The sequence below is a fragment of the Acomys minous genome (genome assembly GCF_964271855.1).
Source record: "Acomys minous genome assembly, chromosome: 4".
NCBI classification, from domain to species: Eukaryota; Metazoa; Chordata; class Mammalia; order Rodentia; family Muridae; genus Acomys; species Acomys minous.
Genome location: NC_140486.1, coordinates 33,173,975 through 33,197,086, shown reverse-complemented (window position 1 = coordinate 33,197,086; position 23,112 = coordinate 33,173,975). Strand labels below are relative to the sequence as shown.

The following is a 23,112-nucleotide window of genomic DNA, read 5'->3' as shown; positions in this document are numbered from 1 at the left end:
GTGACCACTATTGCCATAAAAAAAAAAATGCACAGCTGTGTGTACATGTGTCCAAAATGGCTGTCTACAGGGTGGCCCTCTGCAAACCAATCTTGACCTTTGTTGTTGGAAGGACCCTGCTGTTTGAGGTTGCAGTCCTCCTTTCCGGATAGACATTCTGAGCTCCACCTTAAGCTTAGGACTCCCTCTCCCCAGCAGGGCCTCCAGCTCTCTGCCTGACTCCATCTGGAGAGCGTCTTTAGACATAGATGCCCCTAGCCACATTTGATATATGGCCCTTGACACAGCTCCCTGCCAGCTCTCCCCTTGCTGCTCCTATAGGATAATTATGTACTGTGTTGCTGTTCACATGGTAGGACAGTGATAGCAAATGTAAAACAAGCATCATTAAAGCGTCTGGTTTCAACCAATTATGGACAGCTATCCTAGAAGCCCCACCCACTCCTCAAGGGCTATATAGCCTTTTTTCCTCCCTAAGTTGAACTAACTAGTCCTTGGAGTGGTTCCTGAAGTGTTTGATCTCCATCCTGCTTTTGGCCTTCCAAACCCTGTGCCTTCTGCTCCTCTTGCTTTGGTGGGCTGGTGGCTATCAGCTGGCCCCCCAGGGAAGAGGAGAACCATACTTTGAAAAAAAAGCTTTATATTATGGGAAGCCATTTGAGTCTAATTTGTTTAAGTTTTTTAGGGTTAAAAAAATGAATTTAATTCAATGGAGGGGGTAAATTGCAGGAAAGCTAAATATTCATTTCATTAGATAGTGGTTCCAAAGACTCAAATCTGGTGAACTTTGGGGCACGACTATGAAGTGAGACTATAGGTCTTTGTCTACTGAGAAGGAATTCTGTTTATTTAATGCAAATATACATTTTTATGTTACTGATATCAAGTAAGTCTTGTAAGAAAATGGTTTCATGAGAGCTAAGCATATCATTTGCAACAAAAAGGCAAAAGAGAGATCATGCTATAATGTGTTACACACTGTAATTTTTGCAGGGAGGTGGGGAAAACAGGTTCCACTCTGCAGCCCAGTCTGGCCTGGTACTCACTACTCTTGTGTCAGTCTCATAGCTGCTAGGGTCACAGACATGAGCCACCATATTTGTATAACAACACATAATGTATGATCTTTTCCTGTCCTTTAGTGATGGACTACCATGTAGTCATTTTTATCCTAAAATGTAGAGATGTCACTGTAAGTGCCACAATGTTTACCCTTAAGTGGTAGCTTATGTTAGGGCGAAATTCTAAAATCAACAAGCAAATCAGAAATAAAGTCAGAAATAAAAAGCCATAACGCCATAAAAAAATCCCTTAAAAGCTTTTTTTAATTTTTATTTTTTGGTCTTGGAAATCTCTCTGTAGACCAGGTTGGCCTTGAACTCAGAAATCTGTCTGCCTTTGCCTCTTGAATGCTAGGATTAAAGGTATCCACTACCACCACCCGGCTAAACACTTTTTAAAATTAATTTTAAAAGTAGTCTGTACAATTTTTAAAAAACGTGTGTATGTGTCCCTGTGCGTGCGTGCACACACACAGGCGTGTGCACACACACATTCATACACACACACACACACACACACACACACACACACACTGTATGCATTTGTGCTGGAGTCTGTTGGTGTGCTTGCCTGTACAGGTGCATGTGGGAGCCAGAGGTTGATGGGATACCTTCCTCAACTGCATCTCTACCTTTTTATTTTAGACAGTCTCTCATTGAGTCCAACTGGCCAGTGAACTCCTGGGATCTTCCTTCTTACAGTAGGCTTTGTTCAAGTTAAAGTTGAGGTATGTGTAGGAGAGACTGTTGAGTGGATGTTTACAGTCTTCTCATTTGACAGAGATAGCAACCACCAAAGCCAACTCTGAAGTCCCTATAGGGATGGGGTGGGTGGGAAGATAATTTTACAAAATATCTGCCTTTTGGCAAGACTTATCCATTGTATTTTAATATTAGGGTTCTGTACTCAAAGCTGTAAACATGTCTAGATTTTCTTTCATTATGATGAGAAGTGAATGGAACAGGCCTGTTTTGTCTCACAGGGATTGTTCTCCAAAGGTGATGCTGAATGCCACAGAGTTTCCCTCCAGTCTCCTGGTATTTGGGGACACCAGGAAATGGAGACTTTGGTTCCTTTCCCTGTCTCTGTCATTCTACCGTGTGATACCTTCTGCTATGGGATAACAGAGTAAGGATTTCCTCGTCAGATACTAGCCACTTGATCTTGCTTCCCTCCCTCCAAGGCTGTGAGCTGTAACATTTTTATCATTATAAATGATCCAGTCTCAGATAATCTATCATTAGAGCACAGAACATATTTGGTAAAGGGGATGAGAATAGGTTTCAACTTCCTAGGCTGAAAAAGTTGGTTCACCACATTTTCCATGCAACTGGTTTTTATAGATAGTTAAATCATGTTAGTTTGTTCTTATATTTCATTTTGCATATGTGGGATATGTTGGAGTGTGTGTGTGTGTGTGTGTGTGTGTGTGTGTGTGTGTGTGTACGTGTACATGCAAGAGTGTCTGAATTTTCCAAGATACCTGGTATAACCCATTGCTGGTACTTGAGGAGTAGACCCTGCCAAGCCATTCTAGAGCAAGGTAGAGGGACTGGCACTTGGAGTGTGGTCAGGAAGGAAGGCTCAGTTGTGGTGGTGTTGGAGGGGCAAACCTGAGGGCAGTATTGAGTTTTGCACTCCAGCCCAGCCTTTGCTGGACTCTTTTGTGATACCTTTGGAGAATACGGTGAGTGGTTCTGAAAACTCTGAAGACACTGTGATCCTCGAATGGAAGACCTTCCTCAAAGGACAGAATTGGACAGAAGTTGTGACTCTTAGGAGACAAAACACCTGACATAAGTAGATATGCCAGCAGATCAGAATTATTTATGACACATGAGTCCTGTATGTAGACTCGGGAAATGGTGAGCCCATAGAGCACAGACATTTCTGTTATTATTATGGTACCACATCTGTACCCACAGGACGGCGAGGCCAAGAGAGAATCTTGCTTTCATCTCTATTGTTATACACAGAACAGTCCTTATTTGTTGACACATCTGTTCCCCGGCTGTGTTCTAAGACCCTGAAGGCCTTGAGACCACATTTTATTCATGTTTGCATTCTAGAGTGTAGCCTTTGCCTCTGGTGGATAGTAATTGTTCATTAAATATAGTTTATAAGAGTCAGAAGAGAGATAGAAGGGAGATTTTGTATTTGTTCTATTGAGGATTATAGGAATAACCATGGGAAATGTAAAGTTCTTTGGTCAGGTTTGGGCTAGGTTTTGTTTTGTTTTTTCATGACAAGGTTTCTCTGTGTAGCCTCAGCTGTTCTGTATGGGCTAGGTGTTTTCTTTCTTTCTTTCTTTCTTTCTTTCTTTCTTTCTTTCTTTCTTTCTTTCTTTTTTAAACCATTGTAGCATCTTCGCTCCCAGGTTAGTGCTATGGATGGGGGTAAGACTGGTAACTGAGCTCCTCTTTCCTGCCTGATAGAAAACTTCCAAATTAGAAGGAATTCCAAATATCCCATTAGATTAGAGCAATCACTTAAAAAAAATTAGAGAAAGATAAACATATCAACATCTGGCTTTGAAAGCTTACAAATGGGTGTGGAACAATATGAGCCTTGGTTCCTGAACACACTGGGCTCTCTAGACAGTAACCTACACGTCTGCTTTCCTACGGGGAGAGGACCAGTAAGGTTGCCTGGAGAGGAGGTGGCTGGGTTTTTTAAAGTAGAACCAGTGTGAGAGACTGGCGGGAGGTTAGCCATGGCTGGGCTCAGCCACTTACACAGCTCTGCCACATTCCTCAGAACAAACAGCTATTAAAATCCACGCACACAAAGCCTGTAGCTGGCTTAGTAATGACAATCGCTGTCAGCACTCTATAATTAACATGGGGTGGTATAATTTATAAGGAACGCACTATGCAGCTGAACGCCAACACGGGTGTGTATGTGTGTGTGTGTGTGCGCGCGCGCGCGCGCACGTGTGCATATCTGCTGCTAGCCTGCGGAATCCAAAGTAGCCTTCTTTTTAGATGTTAAGAAGCTTTCCTTCCAAACGCTCTTTAATTAATTCTTTTTCACTCCCAGAAGCCTTTTTTTGCACACCGAATTCTGTGCAAGGCTGGAGCGAGCCTTCTAGGTGACCCTTCCCCCGCCCCTCCCCCTCCCATGTTAATCAAGAAGGGACGTCTCAGCAGATTGTCTTTACTGTACATAATTAAGCAATTCTGAATGCTCAGTGAAACTCAAATGGGATGGCACAGAGCCTGGTAATATGACAGTTAATGGGATGAGACTAGCACTTACTCTGCCTCTATAATAAGCACAGGCTTTTTGCTTTCCAACCGAGGGCAGGAAGAGAGGGAAGCAGTCACAAAGGAGACTGCAGTGACGAAGACATGTGCTTGTTGGGCACCTCTCTGCCTCTGAGGATTGGTTCCCGAAAGGAACACATAGCCTAACTGGAACAGATGACCTCCTAATTGTCCTTATTCAGTGGCTACACTAAACGGAGGCTTTTTACTTCTTCAGAGCCATGAGTTGGTGTGAAAATGGTCCCAGAAAATAGCTGTAATGGGAAGGCTTACTCACACCTCTCTGCCTCTTTCTGTCTCTGGCAGACCGTTAAGCTAGCTGAAAAACTGCCTCAATCCCACTTCCCCGATGAGGAGGCTTAAAAAACAAGGATGTTATCTTACTTTCAGAGGATGGTTACCACAAGCATTTGTCATAAAGGATCCTTTGCTGGGTCTGTGCTTTCCTCCCACACAGGCCTACCCCACAACCTCTTTACTCTTCTTAAAGAAGGAAAGGAAGTGGGGGACCTTGCACATGAGAAATACAGTGACACATGTCCCACAAATATTTTCAGCCACATAACCTTGCACTGCAAATTAAACATGCTCATTGGCTTCGTCCATGGAAGGACTTCATGAGAAAACCCAGTGCTTCCTGAGCAGTGGGAATAGCAGGCGTAATGTGCTCTTTAAATAATGCTGCTCAGGAGAAACATCCTAGACATTGATCTGAGACACAACCAGGCAGTGCCCCACATCTGCACTCTGTGTTGGGAGACATCCATGGGAGCAGAGACACAGGGAACACCCCACCCCAACCCACATACACTACCCAACCCTGGGATTCAGGAGCCAATCCTGGTGATGGCTCAGAAATCTTTAGAACTGCCTTCCTAGTTCTGGCACCATTTAATACAGTTTCTCACATTGTGGTGACCTCCACTAACCATAATGTCATTTTCATTGCTCCTTCATAACTATTTTTGATACTGTTGGAATGCAAATATCTGTGTTTTCTCAGGGTCTTGGGAGTGACTCCTGTGAAAGAGTTGGTCCCCAACTCCCCCAAAAGTGACCCCAACCCACGGGTCCAGAGCTGCTGGCTTCGAATGTAACTGTCTGTCCAGAGATGATGGACATCTTAAAAGGACGTCTCAGGTTTAGGTTTCTAGGAGGGAAGGATGGGGGCAGCGGCCCAATGGACTTGGCTTTACAAAAAGGCTGTGGTTTGTGGTTTGGGCTTATATTACAGGCTCTGGCGGCTTCCTTGAGTCAGTCCCATTATTTCTTGAAGAAGAAACCAGAGGGACCATTGAGCATCTCGAAGCTTTCAGATGCAAGGTTGTTGTGAGACGCTTGGTCAGCATCCCAAATTCTGTTTCTTGGGGGGTTATGTTCTTAGATTAAAGATAGCATCTGGCTCCTCGTGTGTTTGCTCTAGATTTCACTGGGAATGCAGGTGTTTTGCTTGGGAAATAGGCTGAAAACAGTGTGAAACCCTCTGTTTTTGAAAGGCAGGGCTTGGAGAGCTGGAAGCCTTCACTTCCTCCCCATAAGGATGAACATAAGTCCTTTCATTTACATCCATCATATTTTATCTCAGAGTCAGAAGCCTTTTAATTTCAGCTGAAATCTCAGCATGTTATCTTGCTCCAAAACAGCAAACGGTGGCTTTAAATATACTCATGCATTTCAAGTGCTCACTATCCAAACAACATACATATGTGTGCGTGTGTGTGTGCACGTGTGTGTGTGTGGGTGTGTGCGTGTGTGTGCACGTGTGTGTGCACACGCATGTGTATTTCCCCCTCCTCATACAGCACATATTTCAGCAATGCCGTCGAAGGTTTTCGTTCTTCTTTCTGTCGCTTTAAAGCATTGAAAGCACAAAGCAAATGTAAAGAGAATCCAAGAGCATTTTGTAATCCTTGAAAGGTTAATTGTACTATTTATAGACCAAACTGCAAAGCAAAAACCCCTCGGCATGACCCTTCAGGGTCACCGTTAGTAATAGCAACCTCAATGGAGGCCTGACCAGTCATGAATTACTGTCTGTGATACTGAGGATGCTGACAGTTCAATCACAGCACTGTTTCAATAGAGAACTCCATATATTTAAAGCGCTGATACTGTTTTCCCTCTAAATGACAGCCTTGACAGATGGGCCGAAAGCACCGCAGACGTTTGAACAAGGAAATAGAGAGGGAGCCTGCTGGAAGCTGAGCTTCATGCAGCCGGGCGAGAATGATGAATAGAGTGTGATTGTGTCTGACAGGTAGTAATATAACTATTCATTCACCACAGAACACCTGGAGCACACTATATTAAATGGTACAAGATGGAGAGATTCTGTGACAAGAATAGGAAGTGTGAATCCCAGGCAGAGTTTAGGCACAGCAATATAAAGGGTCAGGGGTCAAGCAACAGAAACTGCCTGGGAGAAGGCTGTAATTAAATGATTTGCTTACTAAAGTGTTTCTAATGTTTTGCTAACATGTTGCCAGGATCATTACTTCGGCATGTCTGAGCAGTTAAAAAAAAAAAAAAATCAGCTTCCGCCTACTTTTTTCTTTCTCCTTGGCACCTCGGGTTATTTCTTTTTCTCATCTGGCCTCGTTCTCTTTTTCTGCCTATGCGTGGACTGGAGAAGACAAGAGAAAGGTTGAGTGGCCACACGGCCATCCTCCTGATGGGAGCATGGCTCCTGATCCAGTCAGCTTCTGCTTGGAGAACATATGGAATGGGGGCAGGTTATCACTGGGTCACAGCAATGGTGGCTTCCTCCAGGTGTGGGGGCAGGGGAAGGACAGCTGGAGGGGCAGTGGGCTTCAGAGAGGGAAAAGGGCCATGCCTTCTAGTTTTCACTTTCTGTCTCCACTGTCCGTCAAGGCACTGAGATGCTACTGAGCAGAAAAAGAACTGTTTTGAAAGCCCAGGGCAGGGCTGGGGAGGAGCGGGCTGGGAAGGAATACTGGACTGCTTCCAGAACACCCCTCTTCTTTTCTGAGCTTCCAAGGCATGCCTGGCTAAATATTTCTATACCTGCTTTGGAATTAATTTTTAATTGCTCTGTCTGACCCGTCGCATTCTGAAAGCTTTGTTTCTAGAAAGTTACCAGATGAGCTGACACTTTCAGATTTGGCCCTTTCTGATATCTATGTGTGAATGCCTTATGGACCACACATACATGCAAAGGTTAAGAGAATACCAAGTTTCATGTGTGAGAGAAAAATGCACATACATACTTTCTAATCAGAGTCCTCCTACCCAGGAGGTTGTTGTGGGGCCCAGTTTTATTCTAAGACCCTTGGGAAGGAATACACTCGGCAGTGGCTTTTCCGTGGGCACATGTTCATCAGCTGCCACGTTAAATTAGTTTTGCTTGTCACTTTCTTTATTCACAGGATCCTGCGGCAGCTAAGGGAGGTTACAGGGCTTGTATTACTGTACTGTTTGAGGGGTCCCTCTGGGACTGGGAGTCTGGTCCCTTCTGTCTTTTAGAATCCCATGCTTTCCTTCTTGTATTTGAGACTGATTTGCCTGCTACCAGGAAGCTCTGACAGCAAGCTCACTGCTCTGTGAACCTGACTTCACAATTTCAAATCTGCCTGCCTCATGAAAAATACATTGTAAATAGGTGCGTTTCCTGTTTCTCGGCCCGCCACTGAGTTGAGACCGTTTGAGTTAACACTTACAAAGGTTTTTGCGCATGGGAAACAGAATCCAGATAAAGTGCCCACGTGCACTCCCCTCCCCTCCCCTCCCCCCACACCCCGCCACCCTGCCACCCTGTACCTTCCAAATCTAATCCTTCACCTCCAGAACCCTTGTTCGGAGCCTCCTTTATCAATTGGTGCTACCCAGCTGTCTTAATTACCATAGGCTACTGAATTACAGGCACAGCTATGTTGTGTCTATATTCTGTCTTGTGAAGGACTGTTTAACAGCTGATGGCTCTGTTCTTACCTCCAAAGAATAGGCTTTTGAGAATTGGGCCAATGTGCAAACATCTTATTTGGCAAGTGTTTTATTAGACTTGAAACGAAAGTTTATCAGAACAATCTCATATTTTTTCAACCTCAGTTAAGATTTCTCTTCCGCATTAGATTTCTTGTGGGCATTTGGTGCACCAGATTTTTTGCAAGCACACAACCAAACACTTCTTATCCCTGCCTACCTTCTTTGAAAGCAGTCTCTGTCGGCGGAATTGTGCAAGTCCCTATGTAGGCTGGTGTCTAAGGCACACCCTTCACTCCCTCTAGCTGAGAGCCTGGATGTTGCTAGTGTAGCCAAGAAGGGGAAAGGGGCTGTTTTGCAAAATAAGCAAATTGGATTATTCAGTGTGTAAATAGGCACTTGCTCGCTCTTCCCATGTAAATCAGGAGGAGCAATTTGCTTATGTAGGGGAAAAAAAAACCTGCACTGCTGTTCACAACTCCCCTATCTTGGCTGGCATTGGGAGTTCATTATAGGCGAGAAAAAGGAATTTGCTAGCATCCATATGGCTAGAGACAGTAATTAACTAATTTGCTTCCATTTTCTACAGCTTAAACAAGGTACTATGAAAACTATTCTGTTGAGTAATTTGAAATCTTGTGTTGTATTCATAGTAAGAATATGAACAACTAGGTTCTAGACTCTTCAGTGTCCATTGGAAGAATGAAACAACACACAGCTTTGAGCAGTAATTTATGATTTGTGTTTTGAGAGTCAGACAGTGCAGCAGAAGGCCACGTTGAGGTTCAGCTTGCTTTAGGAAGCAGCAGGTCAAGGCAACTGTGGTTAAATCAGGCAGCCTTTGAAATAGGGAGCTGCATCGCTTCATTTGTGCATAGAAGAAAATTGCTAATTTTTAAGAACTGGTTTCATCTCCTGAGAGTAAACCAGAAATGTGGTTAAAATTAATATAAGCAATTTAGCAGTCTCAGACCCATGCTTATTAGGATTCCTTTAATCATCGCTAAGAGTGTGGAATTATAAAACAGGAGAGTTGAAAAGAGTCTTGGTGTGTGTGTGGTTTTTTTTTTTTTTTGTCCTGTTTTCTTATTCTACACACGATCAAGCTCACAGTTATGCTTTTCAGTGCTGCATAGCGGCTGGTAAAGCAAGAACTCACGTTGGCTTCAACTTAAATTAGGGCCTGTTTCCCTCACTGTGGCAGGGAAGAGGCGAGGCGTGAAGGCCGCCTTCCCAGGTGTTGCACAGGGCTGGAAGGGTCCCTGTGGCCTAAGGTTAAAATGGCTGCGAGTGTTTTAAATGTATAATGAGCGTACGTAGGAATGATCCATACATATTCTTACCTACTATTTTCTTTTTAAAATGAGATCAGAGGTGGGTGTGGCTTTTTGTTTTTGTCTTTTAATTCTTGTCTTGTATTTGTCTGGATGCAAGCACTGAATAATTAAACAAAGGAGAATGGAAAAAGCATTCAAAAGCTCTGTGTGTGTGTTGTAGTCTTTAAGTAGGGGAAGAAGGGACAAGGCCGACAAAAAGGAAAAGAGGAGGAGGGAAATAAACAGGGAAAGGTCAGAAAGGAACTAAGCACTGGAATGAGGAGTGTGTGTGTGTGTGTGTGTGTGTCTGTGTGTGTATATGTATGTGTGTGTGAGTCTGTGTGTGTCTCTGTATGTGTGTCTGTGTGTGTATATGTGTGTGTGTATATTTGCATATGTGTGTGTATATGTATGTGTGTATGCATGTATGTGTATGTATGTGTGTATATGTGTGTGTATGTATGTATATGTGTGTGTCTGTGTGTATGTATGTGTGTGTATGTGTGTGTATGTATGTGTGTGTGTGTCTCTGTGTGTGTATATGTGTGTAGGTATGTGTGTGTATATGTGTGTGTACATATGTGCATGTCTGTGTGTATGTATGTGTATGTATATGTGTGTAGGTATGTGTATGTATGTGCATGTGTATGTATGTGTGCATGTGTGTGTGTGTATGTGTATGTATGTGTGCAGGAAGGAGGAGACAGAGAAGACATTGGATTCAGGGGCAAATTCTCATGTACAATGTTCTGAGCAGTATTTGACCAAAGATTATACTTTTGTCACACATTTCTGAACTGCTGGTACTTGCAGCCTTCCTTGACCCAGCTAGGACAGGATGCTCTGAAGCAAACCACAGTGTCCCTAGGCAGAATGAAGTCAGGTCTATAAAAACAAACCAAGCGTACAGTCAGTAAAATGGCAAAATCACATCTTCCCATAGTTTTAATTTATGGGGGCAAATTATAGGGGATCAACTGGCGAAAAAGCAGACCTAATGAAGCATTTTGCTTAACATTGTATTTGAAAGTGCAAATGGCATGCTTACAATGGGGGCGAGAAGTGGAAACACAGGCAGAGATGCTCGGCCAGGGTCCGTGGGTAAATACTAGGCTTGAAGATGAAAAGCTGCATTTTGAAAGTGTTATTGATTGGAATTTTCTCAGCAAGTACCGTTTTAGGACACATCTACAGGATTTATTCCATACAATAGAGGCTTGCAGTAACCATGGCAGGATCTACCTTGCTTGGCCATCGGACGTCAATGAGATAATGACCATGGCAAGGAGAGAATAGTCGGAGAGTCATTCATCTTCCTCTGTACATGATGCAGTGTGGTGGGCGTTCCTGACTCTCCGTACACATCGAATTAGGTCACTGCGGAGTCTGCTGGCCTTTGAGAGTGTGTGTGCATTTTCATGCGGTGGTGTCACCCTCCCTTTCTCTCTCCTTCCTAGCAAACAGTAGCTATTGTTTCAGATCCCATATTGTACTGGGACCTGAATTTATGTCCGTGGATTATAAGCAAGGGACACCGCCACAGTCCATAATCAGCTCATTAGCATTCTGCTCATGTGAACCAGTGTGAGTACAGTTTTCAATAGCCTAATGTGACAGGTAATCATAAATTAGTGTTTGCTTTAGAACAACAGCGGAGCACACAGTCTGCAGCCTGCTGAAGGAGAGCAGGTCTGTAAGCGGCGCAGCTCTGTAATGAAGTGGGAACTCATTAAACAGATGCCACCCTCCTTCCCTGTGCTGCAGAAGCCGCAGACAGACCAAATGGAAATGTTTCCACAGAACACTGCAGTCAACCAGGACAAGTTCAGGTTCATTAGCTGTGGCACAATCTACAGGAATTAGTCAGAGTAATAATTAAATAGTTGCGTGCTAATTTATCATTTTACATTTGTTACTCCATTTGCATAATGTGTGTCCCTACCCCATCTCTGGTTACATTAAAATGCTATCATCTATGTGTGAGAAATGAAAATGCTGTTGCTTCCGCCCCCCCCCCCCCCCCCCCCCGCCTTGTTCTCAAAGACTTACCAAAAGCAGCCTGTCTTTGGCAGTTGGTTGGTGACAGCCGTGTTGTTCAAGCAAACATTTCATTTGGAAGCTGGGTCCCTATTATAATATATTGGCATTGTGTCATTTTGACACACACTACTTAAGAGGCCATCCTGGGAGGAGCTAATAGCCCAGCCTTGTCTTTAAACAACGAGATGGTGCACTGGCTAAAACAGAAACTCAGCCGCCAATATCGCTAATTTAGCCTGCTGTTAAGAATGAGCTTTGCATGCAACTCTGCAATTTTGGTATCCAAACATAGCAGAGCCATAGAGTATGACACGTAATGCTCAACTGAGGTCAGGAATGGGTACTCTGGAGGTTCCCTGGGGTCCCGTTGCATGATCTGCCTTTCTTGAGGGGCGGAGTCAGACCATTTCCTTTTTGCAGGGAAGCAGTTGTGCGTGAAACTGTTGGAAAGCGACAAATGTCGCTTGACTTGGTAGATGCAGGCTTTCAGGAAGGAATTAGGAAAAAAAAAATCATGAGATCTGCGCTAAAATGTCCTTATAGCCAAAGGGTTCAGAAGATGGGGGAGTGGGGATGGTCGAGGGGCAGGACTGGGCAGGCAAAAGCAAATTAAAATTGGAGGGCGACACTCTGCTGCATAAGGGTTCTGGCTGTGTTTGGCTTGGTTAATGATGTGGTGATAAATTATTCAGTGGAACAGCACAGAACAGGGACAATTTTCAGGGTTTTAATTAATTATCTCTTATTGTTATTGATATGAGGTCCCTTTATAATGCAAAACAAGCCAAGGAGTGCATTCTCTGTTTGTTCTTGTTCTTCTCTCAAAGGAAGGGACCTTTGGTGCCAGGAGGAGCCTAGAATCCCCAGTCCTTGAGAGGTGGAAACCAAGTGTGGGGCTAATGCCGAAGGTGACCGCTCCTTGTCTGCTAGCGTTTGGTCAGAGCTAGACCAGAACCGGAGGTCACTCCTCCTTCTCCTTTCTGCATCCTCAGCAAGACCATTTGCGCCCCTCATGCTTTTAGTACCACAGACTGATGAGGTGTTCTGTGACTCCCAAGTCTCGGAGTGTATGTACACATCACTCACCTTCCTGCTATGCTCTGAGAGAAGGTGAAGACAGAAAAACATTAGTGGCCAATTAAAAATGAAGAGGTATAAGCTGAGAAGGGATGTGAAGCGCATTATGTTTATGACGGAGCAAGCAGGCGACGCAGACTGCCATTCAGTGTGTTGGCAGGGGCCATTAAAACTTCCCCAGTAAGTCAAAACAGCTTTGTGTAAGGAGTCACAGAACGTATATATATATATGGCCTCAGCTCTGTCAGCGGGTTTAGGATATTAATTTTTAAAAATGTAAAATAATTCATGCTAGAGCCTGTTCACAGACTTCTATCTGTGCAGTTGCATTTTTTTTTTTCTTTCACTGTCTAGGGAAGCTACAAGTATGGGGAGCCCTATTCTGTGTCCTAGGAGTTAGACGCTACCTGGGCTGTGTAGTGGAGTCTGTCATTCCCCTGACTGCAGTGATTAGGACATGTTTGGGCACAGGACCCAGCAGACTGTTTGCTGGAAGGCTCTGCACCCTGGGCAGTCTTTGACTGGAAAGAGCTTGTGTAAGACAGAACCCAGTGCCGAAAAAAGCTGAAAATGAGAGCGAGCCCGGTTTCCCGTTCTCACCTAAGCCATTTTGCATGCGTTTCCCAGTGCCTCTATCTAAGAGAATATTGCACATTTCAGTTACCTACACCTTCATTTCATGGAGGAAACAGGTACCATTCACAGAGAGGCATAGTCTATTAACTTATAGTCCAAATGTGGCTTTTTTCCCCCTTTTGTAACAAAGCCAACATATCTCAGGTTAGCTCTGCAGTTTGAATGAGCCCTTTTCAATGGTGGTGGCTTACAATAGCGAATACTAGTGTTTTTACAGTAATGCTAACAACTAACCGAATCCACAATAGAAAGCCTGAAAGACAGATTGTTGGGTTCATTTTTGAGAAAACCAAATCTTCACAGTCCTCATCTTCAGTCATTTTAAACATCCCAAATGGCTTCTGTCTGTTGTGCAGTGCCATTCTAAGGACTTTCAAGGCTGATGGAATCAGCTTAAATTCGTCTCCAACTCCACAGACACAGGGAAGCCGTCTCTCTGTCCATGGCTTGTATTTACTTCAGAGTTCTGTTGCCTTTACCCTCAGCCTCAGCTCGTTTGACTCATGTTGTGTTTCTTTGTTACTTGGCTTAAGCTTCTTGGAACAGTAATAGTATTGGTCACTTCCTGTTGTCATCTGTTGGGCACCCAACAGAGACACTAGAACTGCAGATACGTATGGAAAATTATGTATGTATATGTGAAATGAGTATATACATATATCTTGAAGGGATCATCTATTTGTGTTGAACTTCAAGCTTAAATCCATGCAGATGCAGCTGGTGTCTTCTGCAATTTTACATTTGCAACATTACTTGAATTTGCTTGATAACTGCACCGTGTGTCTGGCAAAGCTGGGTTAGTGGGTAGGAGAGTTGCCAGCAAGGTTCATGACTAGAGTTCTGCCCCACATGGTAGGAGTGACCTGACTTCTGAAAATTGTCTTCTGACCTCTACACCTGTGTCCTGGCAGTTGTGCTCCCCTACACAATAAATAAGTGTAATAAAAATAATTCTATAACAATAGTAGTCATAGTCCAATGGAGCATTTAGTTAAGGTGCAGCTGAGGGCTACTGACTGGGCAGTGACAGGGACATGGGTTGAACGCCATCTCAGAAATAAGAGCCATGGAGTAGTACTAACTGAGCCTGAACTAGGGGGACTATTCTAGGAAATATAATTGGTATTGGTCTGGATTTTTTTTTATCAATAAGTACTTTAAGAGATGAATTCTAATAATTCAATTTTGTTGCATAAGAAAAGGTATAATGCTTGAATTAGAGCTAAAGAATGTTTAGTGAACTGGTTGGCTGAAAGAAAGGATAAGTGTGTTTTTAACAGGCTTAACTCCAATAATTCAATAATTCTCAGTCTCTACTTGGAAAATCTCACTAATATTGCTTTTGGTAGCCTGGGGATGTAGCTCAGTTTGTACAGTGCTTGTCTAGCTTGTTCAAGGTCCTGTGTTTCAACCATAGCATGGTATAAGGCAATTGTGGTGGCATGTGCTTATAATCCCAGCATCTGGAGATGGAAGCAGGGGGTTCAGGAGTTCAAGGTCACCCTCAGGTATATTGCAAGTTCATAGCCAGCCTGGAATACTAGACCCTGCCTCATAACCAAAACCAAACACACAAAGCCATTTTATGCCATAATGGAAGTTAGGAATGTAAATCAGTTAGTCTTTAGTAATAATTTTTAACTTCCACTTGGACATAAGCCATGACTACAGACCCTTGTTTTCCTCATACCTGTCTGCCATCAAAGGGAGACTGTTTAATACGAGGCACTCATCTTGTCTCTGTTCTGAAAATGTAACTGGGAATGTGAAGTCCTTGAAAATTGCTCCTGGACTCCTTATTGTGGCTATCTATATTGAATTAACTTGTTAGGTCCCTTATCTTTCTACCTTCTGGACCCACCAAGCCTTGGGTGGGAAAGGACCACAGTAAGAATAGTCTCAGGGATGTGGGTGCCACAGTAGGGGGTAGTGAGTTGGCACACAAAACACACACACACACACACCACCACCACTACCACCACCACCACCACCACCACCACCACCACCACCAGACACAGAGAAATATATTTCATCATCATTGAATGTGAAACATAGCACAACTCATATTGAACAGAATTAAAAAATTATTTTATCCTGAAGGTCAGGGTCTCTCAGTCATTGGCAAGTTTCTCCTTAGTGCTAATTTAGGGCTCCCTTGAAGGCAGGGGAGCAGCAGAGCAAAGGCCAAGATTATTATCTTCAGGAGTTGTAAATTTAGACATGCCTTCATCTTCCTTGGTCTGGTTCTGTATTTTCATTTTTAATCATCTCCACATGCTTTCTGCAGAAATGGCATTTATTAGTCTCATAAATGCTATATAATACAGTGATAAAGACCACCTTTTGACAGATGTAAACATTTAAGTAGCTGCCACTTACTCGGTAAGCTGTGAATGTGGTCATTGTTGCCAAATACAAATTAGGAGAAAGGCAGAGCATCTCTCGTCGCTCAGCAGCACTGAGTCACGGTTACCATTTAATCTTTATTTGTTGGGGTTTGGTCTTACTGAAGGAATTTTATGACTACTTTGTAAACTTTCTAAAGGAGAAATTTTAGGCTTGGCTGACTGAATATATTTGGCAGCTGGTCAAGTGTTTCAGAGCAGGGCTCTGAAACTATTTTTTACTTACAAATCCACCCTTTTTAGTGATGGGAACCCAGGAGAATCTGAAATTACAGTGTACTGGTTTGTGTATCACAGCATATTTCAAAACATGAAAAAAGCCAAATGCAAGATCAACTACTACTGAAGAGTGTTTCTCATGTGCAATCCAACATTTCCTTATGCTACCATGCAGAGGTCACAAGTCACATTTACCTACAATTTGTGTGGTGCCTGGTGTACTTTGTAAGTAGACTATCACTTAGTAAGCAGGTGGCATTCTCTTCTACTTTGAACTGAGCTCTTTCGGATATGACGACTATGCCAGTAGCCTGAATTCCTGATTCTCTAAATTGTAATCATTACAGTTTATGGATTTGCTTCATTTGACAATATTAAGTCTAAAAGAGCAGTTGGAAAAATAGCCAAGACAACAATGCTGTTTAATTACTACCTTATAGTGATTTTTAAGATGAGAAGGGTTATCAATACCAACTCTGATAATTGTGTTTATGGAAGCCATGTGTTGGTCCTCACCTTTAAACACCCATCTGGCAGTGAGAGGTCGATATTGTTGTTCTGTTTGAGTTACACATGTGCAGTAAGAACACTGAAGCCTGCATTATTGCGTTAACTAGCAGCACATCCCACCTTTGCTTTGCTGTTATAATACTGCTCCCTTTGTTTGCTATTGGGTGGTGTCTTATATGTGAATACACGCTAGGGGAAAAAAAAATCAATGTCTCCATTTCTTTCACTCTACACTTTAGTATTGGACAAGTGCTGCAACGTCAATCCTTGTTCCTAAAATAAGCCACAAATTACCTGATGTCCTAGGAAAGAGGATGGGGCTTTTGGTCTTAAGATGTCATCTAAAGGGCCCTAGCCAATCAATTCTGGGCTACCCAATTTATCTGCCTTCAAAGGGTGAAGGACTGAGTTGAAGCTTTTCAGATTGGAATCTGTAGTTCCAGAGAAACTTGAGTATCCTGACCCTGAGGTCTGTACTGCTAAAGCCAGTCTTCTACCATCTGACAGTTCATATTTGTTGAATTTCATAACCTTGCTCCTGGTCCTGTTTCCCAGTGAAATGTGTCATCATTTTTGTTTGCTCCTTAAATGCACAGCATATGTGGCAAAATAGATTTGTTTCTCAATAGGAGGCAAGCCACAGGGATTCTGAAACGTTTTTTTTTCTTTCTTTTTCTTTTTTCTTTTTTTTTCTGCAGTGTCATCTGCAAGCAGCCTACATTAATAGCTTGTACATGAGCAAGCCTGTCTAAGTGCCCATATAGGCAACTGGAGCAACAACAGTTTTTACATTTATGCAGATAGCTAAGGTGCATTTCAGATATGCTAGTCACTTAGTTCATTACTTAACCTCTTCTCTAATTATTTTGACCACTTGCAATTGTTTGAATTTTACACATGCCTTTCAAATTCCCATGTTCAGACTCAAAGCGAAATGCAACAGTGTAGTAGACAGGCCCCTTGGGAAATGGGTAGGCCGTGAGAGTGCTGTTCTTGTGAATGGGACCAGGGTACTATAAAAGCGCCTTACAGAGAGCTTGTCCTTCACTGCTTTTCTGCATTCTAACATGTGAGGACCAAGTATTTGTTCTTTCTAGAGGATGCAGTATCCTGTGCCATCTTGGACGAGGCCAGACCCTTACTGAACCTGTAAGTGATTTAGCCTTAGGCATCTAGAATAACAAACTATGAAAAATTAATTCCCATACTTTATAAATTACCTGTTCTGTGACGTCATCTGAAAACACCACAAACATCACAGGCTGAGACATCATCCTAATTCATCATGCCAATGGTAATTCAGTAGAGATCTGTCAGTGTCAATAATTACACATATTTTGTATCCTCAGCTTGAGGGATCTCCCCCCCGCCCCAGTTATTACCTACAGTCTTTTAAACACCTCCATCTAGCCCCAACTCCAAAATTAATTTCCAACCTACTTACGGCCTACAATCAGTCAACTCCTGCTGTCCTCCAACCCCTTTTGCCATCTCAGTTTTCATCTTCACTAATCTTTAGCTCTGTAATCCACTGGTAATGTTCTAATTTCTTTTCTGTTTCAGAATTATAACACCCCTACCAAAAGAAAAGTAGAGGAGGAATATTTTAAAGTCCGTTATTGAAGGTAGTCAGGATAAGAGCTCAAGCAGATGCATGAAGCAGAAGTCATAGGGGAATGCGGCTTGCAGATCTGCTCAACCTCATGCTTGGCAAGCTTCCTTACATAGCTCAGGGCCAGCTGTACAGGGAATGGTGCTGCCCACAGTGAGATGGTACCTCCTACATCAATGACTAGTCAAGATAATTCCCACAGACATGGCCACAGGCCAATCTTGTTTGAACAATCCTATTCTCTTGTTTTAAGTTGACATTCAAGGCTAAAAAGGGCATATTCTCAACTCCTTTCCTCTTCTCCCTTTGCATGCATGCCTGCTAAAGCCTTATTCTGGGAAATCTAACGCTGACTAATTCACCTCATGCCTGTTCAGAGGAATATGGCAAAACTACAAGACAACAAAACCAGAAAACAAACAAACAAAAAACCCTCAAGGCTTTGCTACTCATCCTTGCTTTACATGCATACCACCGACCTCAGGGTAACTGCACATTCCAAATTCCACCCTCCTGTTGCTTAGATTGTCATTAATGCTCTCTCCATTTCCTCAAAGCTCCAGTGAATTCTCATTTGCCAGCCTCGGTGTGCCTTATTCATCTGAGAACACAGAAACATTACTATGACATCATAGTCATGGCTGCTGTACCTCCGAATTCCTCTTTTCACACCATCCTTATGGATTTCCCTTACCTACTTGGTCATTTATGGACTACACTGGTCATTCACCACATCAATGGTTTCCTACTCTTTGTCATCATTACCGTTTCTTCCATCTTTCTACGGTATTATTTCCTTTAGCACATATATATATATATAGTACATTTTTCCATCTTAAAGAAAAAAGAACCTCAATTATCTATCACCTTCAGGTTTTGACCCTTTCTTTGCTTCTTTGTGCGCTAAAAGTTCTAAAAAACCTATGTCTCTATTCATTTCCAGTCCTTTCATCTTGCTTCCTTGGAGCCCCCATGATTAAGGCATCGTCTCCTGGAATTCCCTCAAAGTCCACCTTTCGATGTCACCGATGGCTGCTTTGCCTAAATTGACTAGAAAGTCGGGCTCTTCACTATATTTGGCCCCTCATCAGTGGCCTCAGAGCTACATGCTATTCAGTTCTTCCTACTTGGTAAGAAAACAGCACCAAGAGGCTAAGACGTCACCTTAGTTCATGCCATTTGTGGTTAGTAGAGATCTTGTCATCATTCCTTTCCGTCTCCACATGCTTACAACTGTCTTGGGCTCCCCATGAGATTACCTGCACCCCATCCCCTCCCCCCCACCCCCCACCCCCCCCATCCCCCGCTTCTCTTTCAGTTGACTTTGTCCTGCTGGGTTTCTTTTTACTTAGCTTTAGACATTGCTAGATTCCATTTTTTTAAGTATAGTTTTATCTTTTCCGAACAAGTGAGCACTTAAGACAGCACTCTGCACACCTGTCATGGCCTCTTCACCGGTACAGTTTCCATATTAATACCTTGCATCGGTAGAATAACGCAATCGATGAGCTGACATGTGAAGAACCGTAGTTTTTAATTTTCTGTCATGTCCACTTTTGGGGCTCTATTCGCACTTAGATGATTTCACTTAGAGGTTTTGTTTTGTTTTTTAATCTTTAAAAACAGTGTGAATGTTTTCTGCATTTCATCAAATGCTACTTTGAATTTCAGTCCGTCAGGGGCACACAACCTGTGACATGGCATGCTCTCTCTGGGTTGGATGGCACAGATGAGCTAAGGTTCCCAACGATCTATCTGATCCCTTGAGTCAACAGTGTATGATTTCCACGTGTACTGTATGTGAGCTGTGATGTTTAGGCTAGGCACATTGATGTAGTTTAAAAAAAATACAATGATGTGTTGTCATTGTGTCATTCTATGAGTAAGGTACTACCCCATACTAAGCTAAGGGTTTTATAATGCCTGATGACATTGAGACAGTCAGTTCTCTTGTCTTAATTTTTACTCCAAGAACGGAGTGAATAGATAATAATTGATGAATGACCAGTGATAGATGAATGAGCTAGAGGGACTTGTGTTTGTTATGTGGGAGTAAGAGTTCCAGCAGTTAAAGGGAAGGCCTAAATTCTTGGTGACTGTGGGAGCTACAGTGTCACAGTGGTGAATTGTCAATGAGCTTTGAGATGCCAACTGAAAGGTTGCCAGGCAGTGTTAGAGTTCTGAGCTCTTGGCAGACTTTGGGTTGCCAACTAAGACACAGCAGGTCCCTGCTGAGGAGCAGCGGAAGTGATGGGGTCTAGAGAGCAGGAACAGTAGACCTGTCTTGATGCAGGAACCAGATACCTGCCAGCGCCAGGAGTGGATCCGAAGGTAGGAAGAAGTTCTCTGCCTGAGCAGCAACTGTCAGAAGTGGGACAGGAATAAGTTCTCCAGTGGGCCAGTCTCTGACGGGTCTCAAAGGCAGTCTTTCCTCTCTTGTGGTCCAATGAGGAAGTCCTCAATCTTTTGTTAGAAGCCAGAAGGCAGGAGGCAGGAGGCAGGAGGCAGGAGGTAGGAGGCAGGAGCCATACTGGTAAATAGGCTGTGCCCAAGGACTTGGGTAGATTCAAGTAGTCTCTGATTGGATGAGTATGTTTGCAAATGAGGCACAGAATAAAGGCCAATCAAGAGAGAGCCATGTTGGGAAGCAGGAAGTAAAACTCTTGCCCAGAATGCTGCTGGGCCTCCACTCTCTCAATGTTACAGCAGAAATAGGGAAAGTAGGAGGAAGACCCTGGGAAAACTTCCCTGTTTTGCAGGTCTGTTCCTGGATCACTTTGTCCCTGGTTAAAGGCAGCCTACTGCAACTTAGGTATTGGTGCCTTTGGAGCCCTGGCTGCTGCTGCTAGCTTCAGTTTTTTTCTGGGTGTTTATGACGGCTAGCTTGTGGGGTGCTGCAGGGTGCTGTGTGTGGGGGCGGGTTGTGCCTTTTTCTGGTTGCCATTCCAATGGGACTTCCTTACTCCTATCATGTGGATCCCTAATTATGATTTTCATAGACGAACTCCTCTGCCAGAACCTATTTACTGTTTTTGCCCTCAGTGCTCATCTTTCTATTGCTCCCATAATATTGCCCTTTCTAGGACGTCACAGATTTGAGGTGATAGAATCCTCTCAGATTACTTTCCTTCGCTTAATAGTGTACCTTTAAATTTCTTCCATCTCACCAATTGCCAGGTTGGTGGCTCATGACTGTAACACCTAAGGAGCTGAGACAGGAGGATTGTCAGATATTAGAGGTTAAGCTGGGCTAGACAATGAGTTCCCAGGCCAGCCTGAGCTTGAGTACAACCCTGTTTTATAAAACAAGACAATTAACAATATCCTCCAAACCAGAATTAATACTGAAAACGTTTCCTCTGTGTCTTTTCATGGATTGAGAACTCATTTTTAAATGTTAAATAGTATTTCATTGTAACACTTTGTTTGCTTTTAATCCACCCAAATCATTTAAAAAATATATCTTAGAGAATGACTCCTATAGAGTCACTTATTTGAATGTCTGGGTCAAAGTTGGTGCAACCATTTGGGAAGGATTAGAAGGTGTGGCCTTGTTGGAGGAGGTCGGCCACTAGAGGTGGACTTTGAGGCTTTAAAAGCCCATACCACTTCCAGTTAGCTATCTTTTTCTCTGCTGTGTACTTATAGATCAGATGTGAGTTCCCACCTATTGCTCCAGTGCCATGCCATGCCTGCTTACTGCCATACTTCCCACCATGAGGGTCGTGGACTCACCCTCTGAAACTGTAAGTCCAAATCAAATGCTTTCTTTTTGGTCATGGTGTTTTGTCATGGCCATAAAACAGTAACTAAGATGTTCCTATTAACAAAAATCTTCTTCTGGTATGTTTCTCATCTTAGCAAATATAAACTGTTATTATACGGCCTCTTCTAAAAGCAATTCTTGGGTCTCCAGTAATGGAGCCCAGGATCATATTCACTAGCATTTCTGTGCTTCTGTGAAATGCTTTAGGGCGGAATTGGCATTGTGGGAGAAGGGCAGGGATACAGAAAAGGCAGAGGCAGATGGTATGCCTGGACTCCAAAACTATTGTACTATGGCATTAACAACTAACAAAAGAGGAACTGTGTAGAGACAGAAGGATTGCAGTATTACAGTCCCCAAGGGAGCATAAAGTTAAAGAATAGTAGTTTCAACCAGAGAGCCAAGAATCTGCTGTACTGTGTGGATTCACTTGACTGCTTTCAGCAGGAATGTTCTGTATGAGACAGCTAGGGAAGGTAGCCTATGGCGAGACAGTTATAATTAAGGAGACCATATGTCTCCTAGGACCATCCCAATTTATACCTACTGCAGATCAACTGCGTATTTATTTATCTGTTTATTTTCAGTACCTTTCATTTTCACCACTGTCCCGATTTGAGTCATATGGTGTTTTTTTTTTTAACTTATTTATAACTCATGGGATATCAGAGAACACTGGATAGCAGCTGAAGATGATATTTGCATATGGGAGATTTGTGGGGAAGACTCAAACCATCTCCTTGCTCACTCTAGGCTCTCAGGCTGGCAGCTTGGAAGAAACAAGGGATTAAAGTTTACTGGACTTTTCCAAGTACTAAAACCTCAAGGGTATTTCAGTGGGTATAGAGTTGCTGTTGGCAAAAGAAGAATAATGACTTACAGGATCAATTAGAGACAGGTACATAATTGGAATGCTACTGACACTGAAAAATTCAACCATATTGTGGAGAACCGAGTAATGGGAAGATGTCCAGCGGAAGCCCAGGCTTCATGCTAAGAATTTACTTGATAAGGATGGGAACGGAGGGACAGCTACAGGAGGTGCTGGTAGTGTTGGGCATTTTTATTTCCTTCTGTGGCCTCTGGAAAGTTGTTCAATCTTCACACATAAATATCATCTGGGAGGTGCAAGGAGCCTAAGAATTTGAGAGCAAAAGCTCCCTGGCCTTTGTGTGTTCAGTTGAATTTGGACAGTGAGAACATACACACCCCCCTTTAAACAGAAGTTTTAAATTCTGGTGCATTTTTGGGCTTCTCTTTATTG

The 23,112-nt window shown here is 43.0% G+C and overlaps 1 protein-coding gene and 2 long non-coding RNA genes across 3 annotated transcripts in view; 1 reads left to right on the top strand and 2 right to left on the bottom strand.

Annotated features, from left to right (window-relative positions):
• Positions 1-11,984, bottom strand: part of LOC311596940 (uncharacterized protein) — a 107,113-nt gene extending 95,129 nt beyond the window's left edge. The window contains exon 1 of the mRNA XM_084780855.1: positions 11,633-11,984. Coding sequence (XP_084636981.1) covers positions 11,633-11,695 — 63 coding nt within the window. The 5' untranslated portion in view covers positions 11,696-11,984. The remainder of the gene's footprint in view (positions 1-11,632) is intronic.
• A 3,429-nt stretch (positions 11,985-15,413) lies between these two features.
• Positions 15,414-18,675, bottom strand: LOC311596941. Its single transcript, XR_014779041.1, has 3 exons — positions 18,562-18,675; positions 17,915-18,046; positions 15,414-15,617 (listed from the first exon to the last, which is right to left on the bottom strand). It is a non-coding gene; the product is annotated as an uncharacterized lncRNA (long non-coding RNA).
• A 1,571-nt stretch (positions 18,676-20,246) lies between these two features.
• The window catches only part of LOC311596942, a 55,113-nt gene continuing 52,247 nt past the window's right edge, over positions 20,247-23,112 (top strand). Inside the window, exons 1-2 of the long non-coding RNA XR_014779042.1 lie at positions 20,247-20,413; positions 21,731-21,828. This is a non-coding gene — a long non-coding RNA (uncharacterized lncRNA). The remainder of the gene's footprint in view (positions 20,414-21,730; positions 21,829-23,112) is intronic.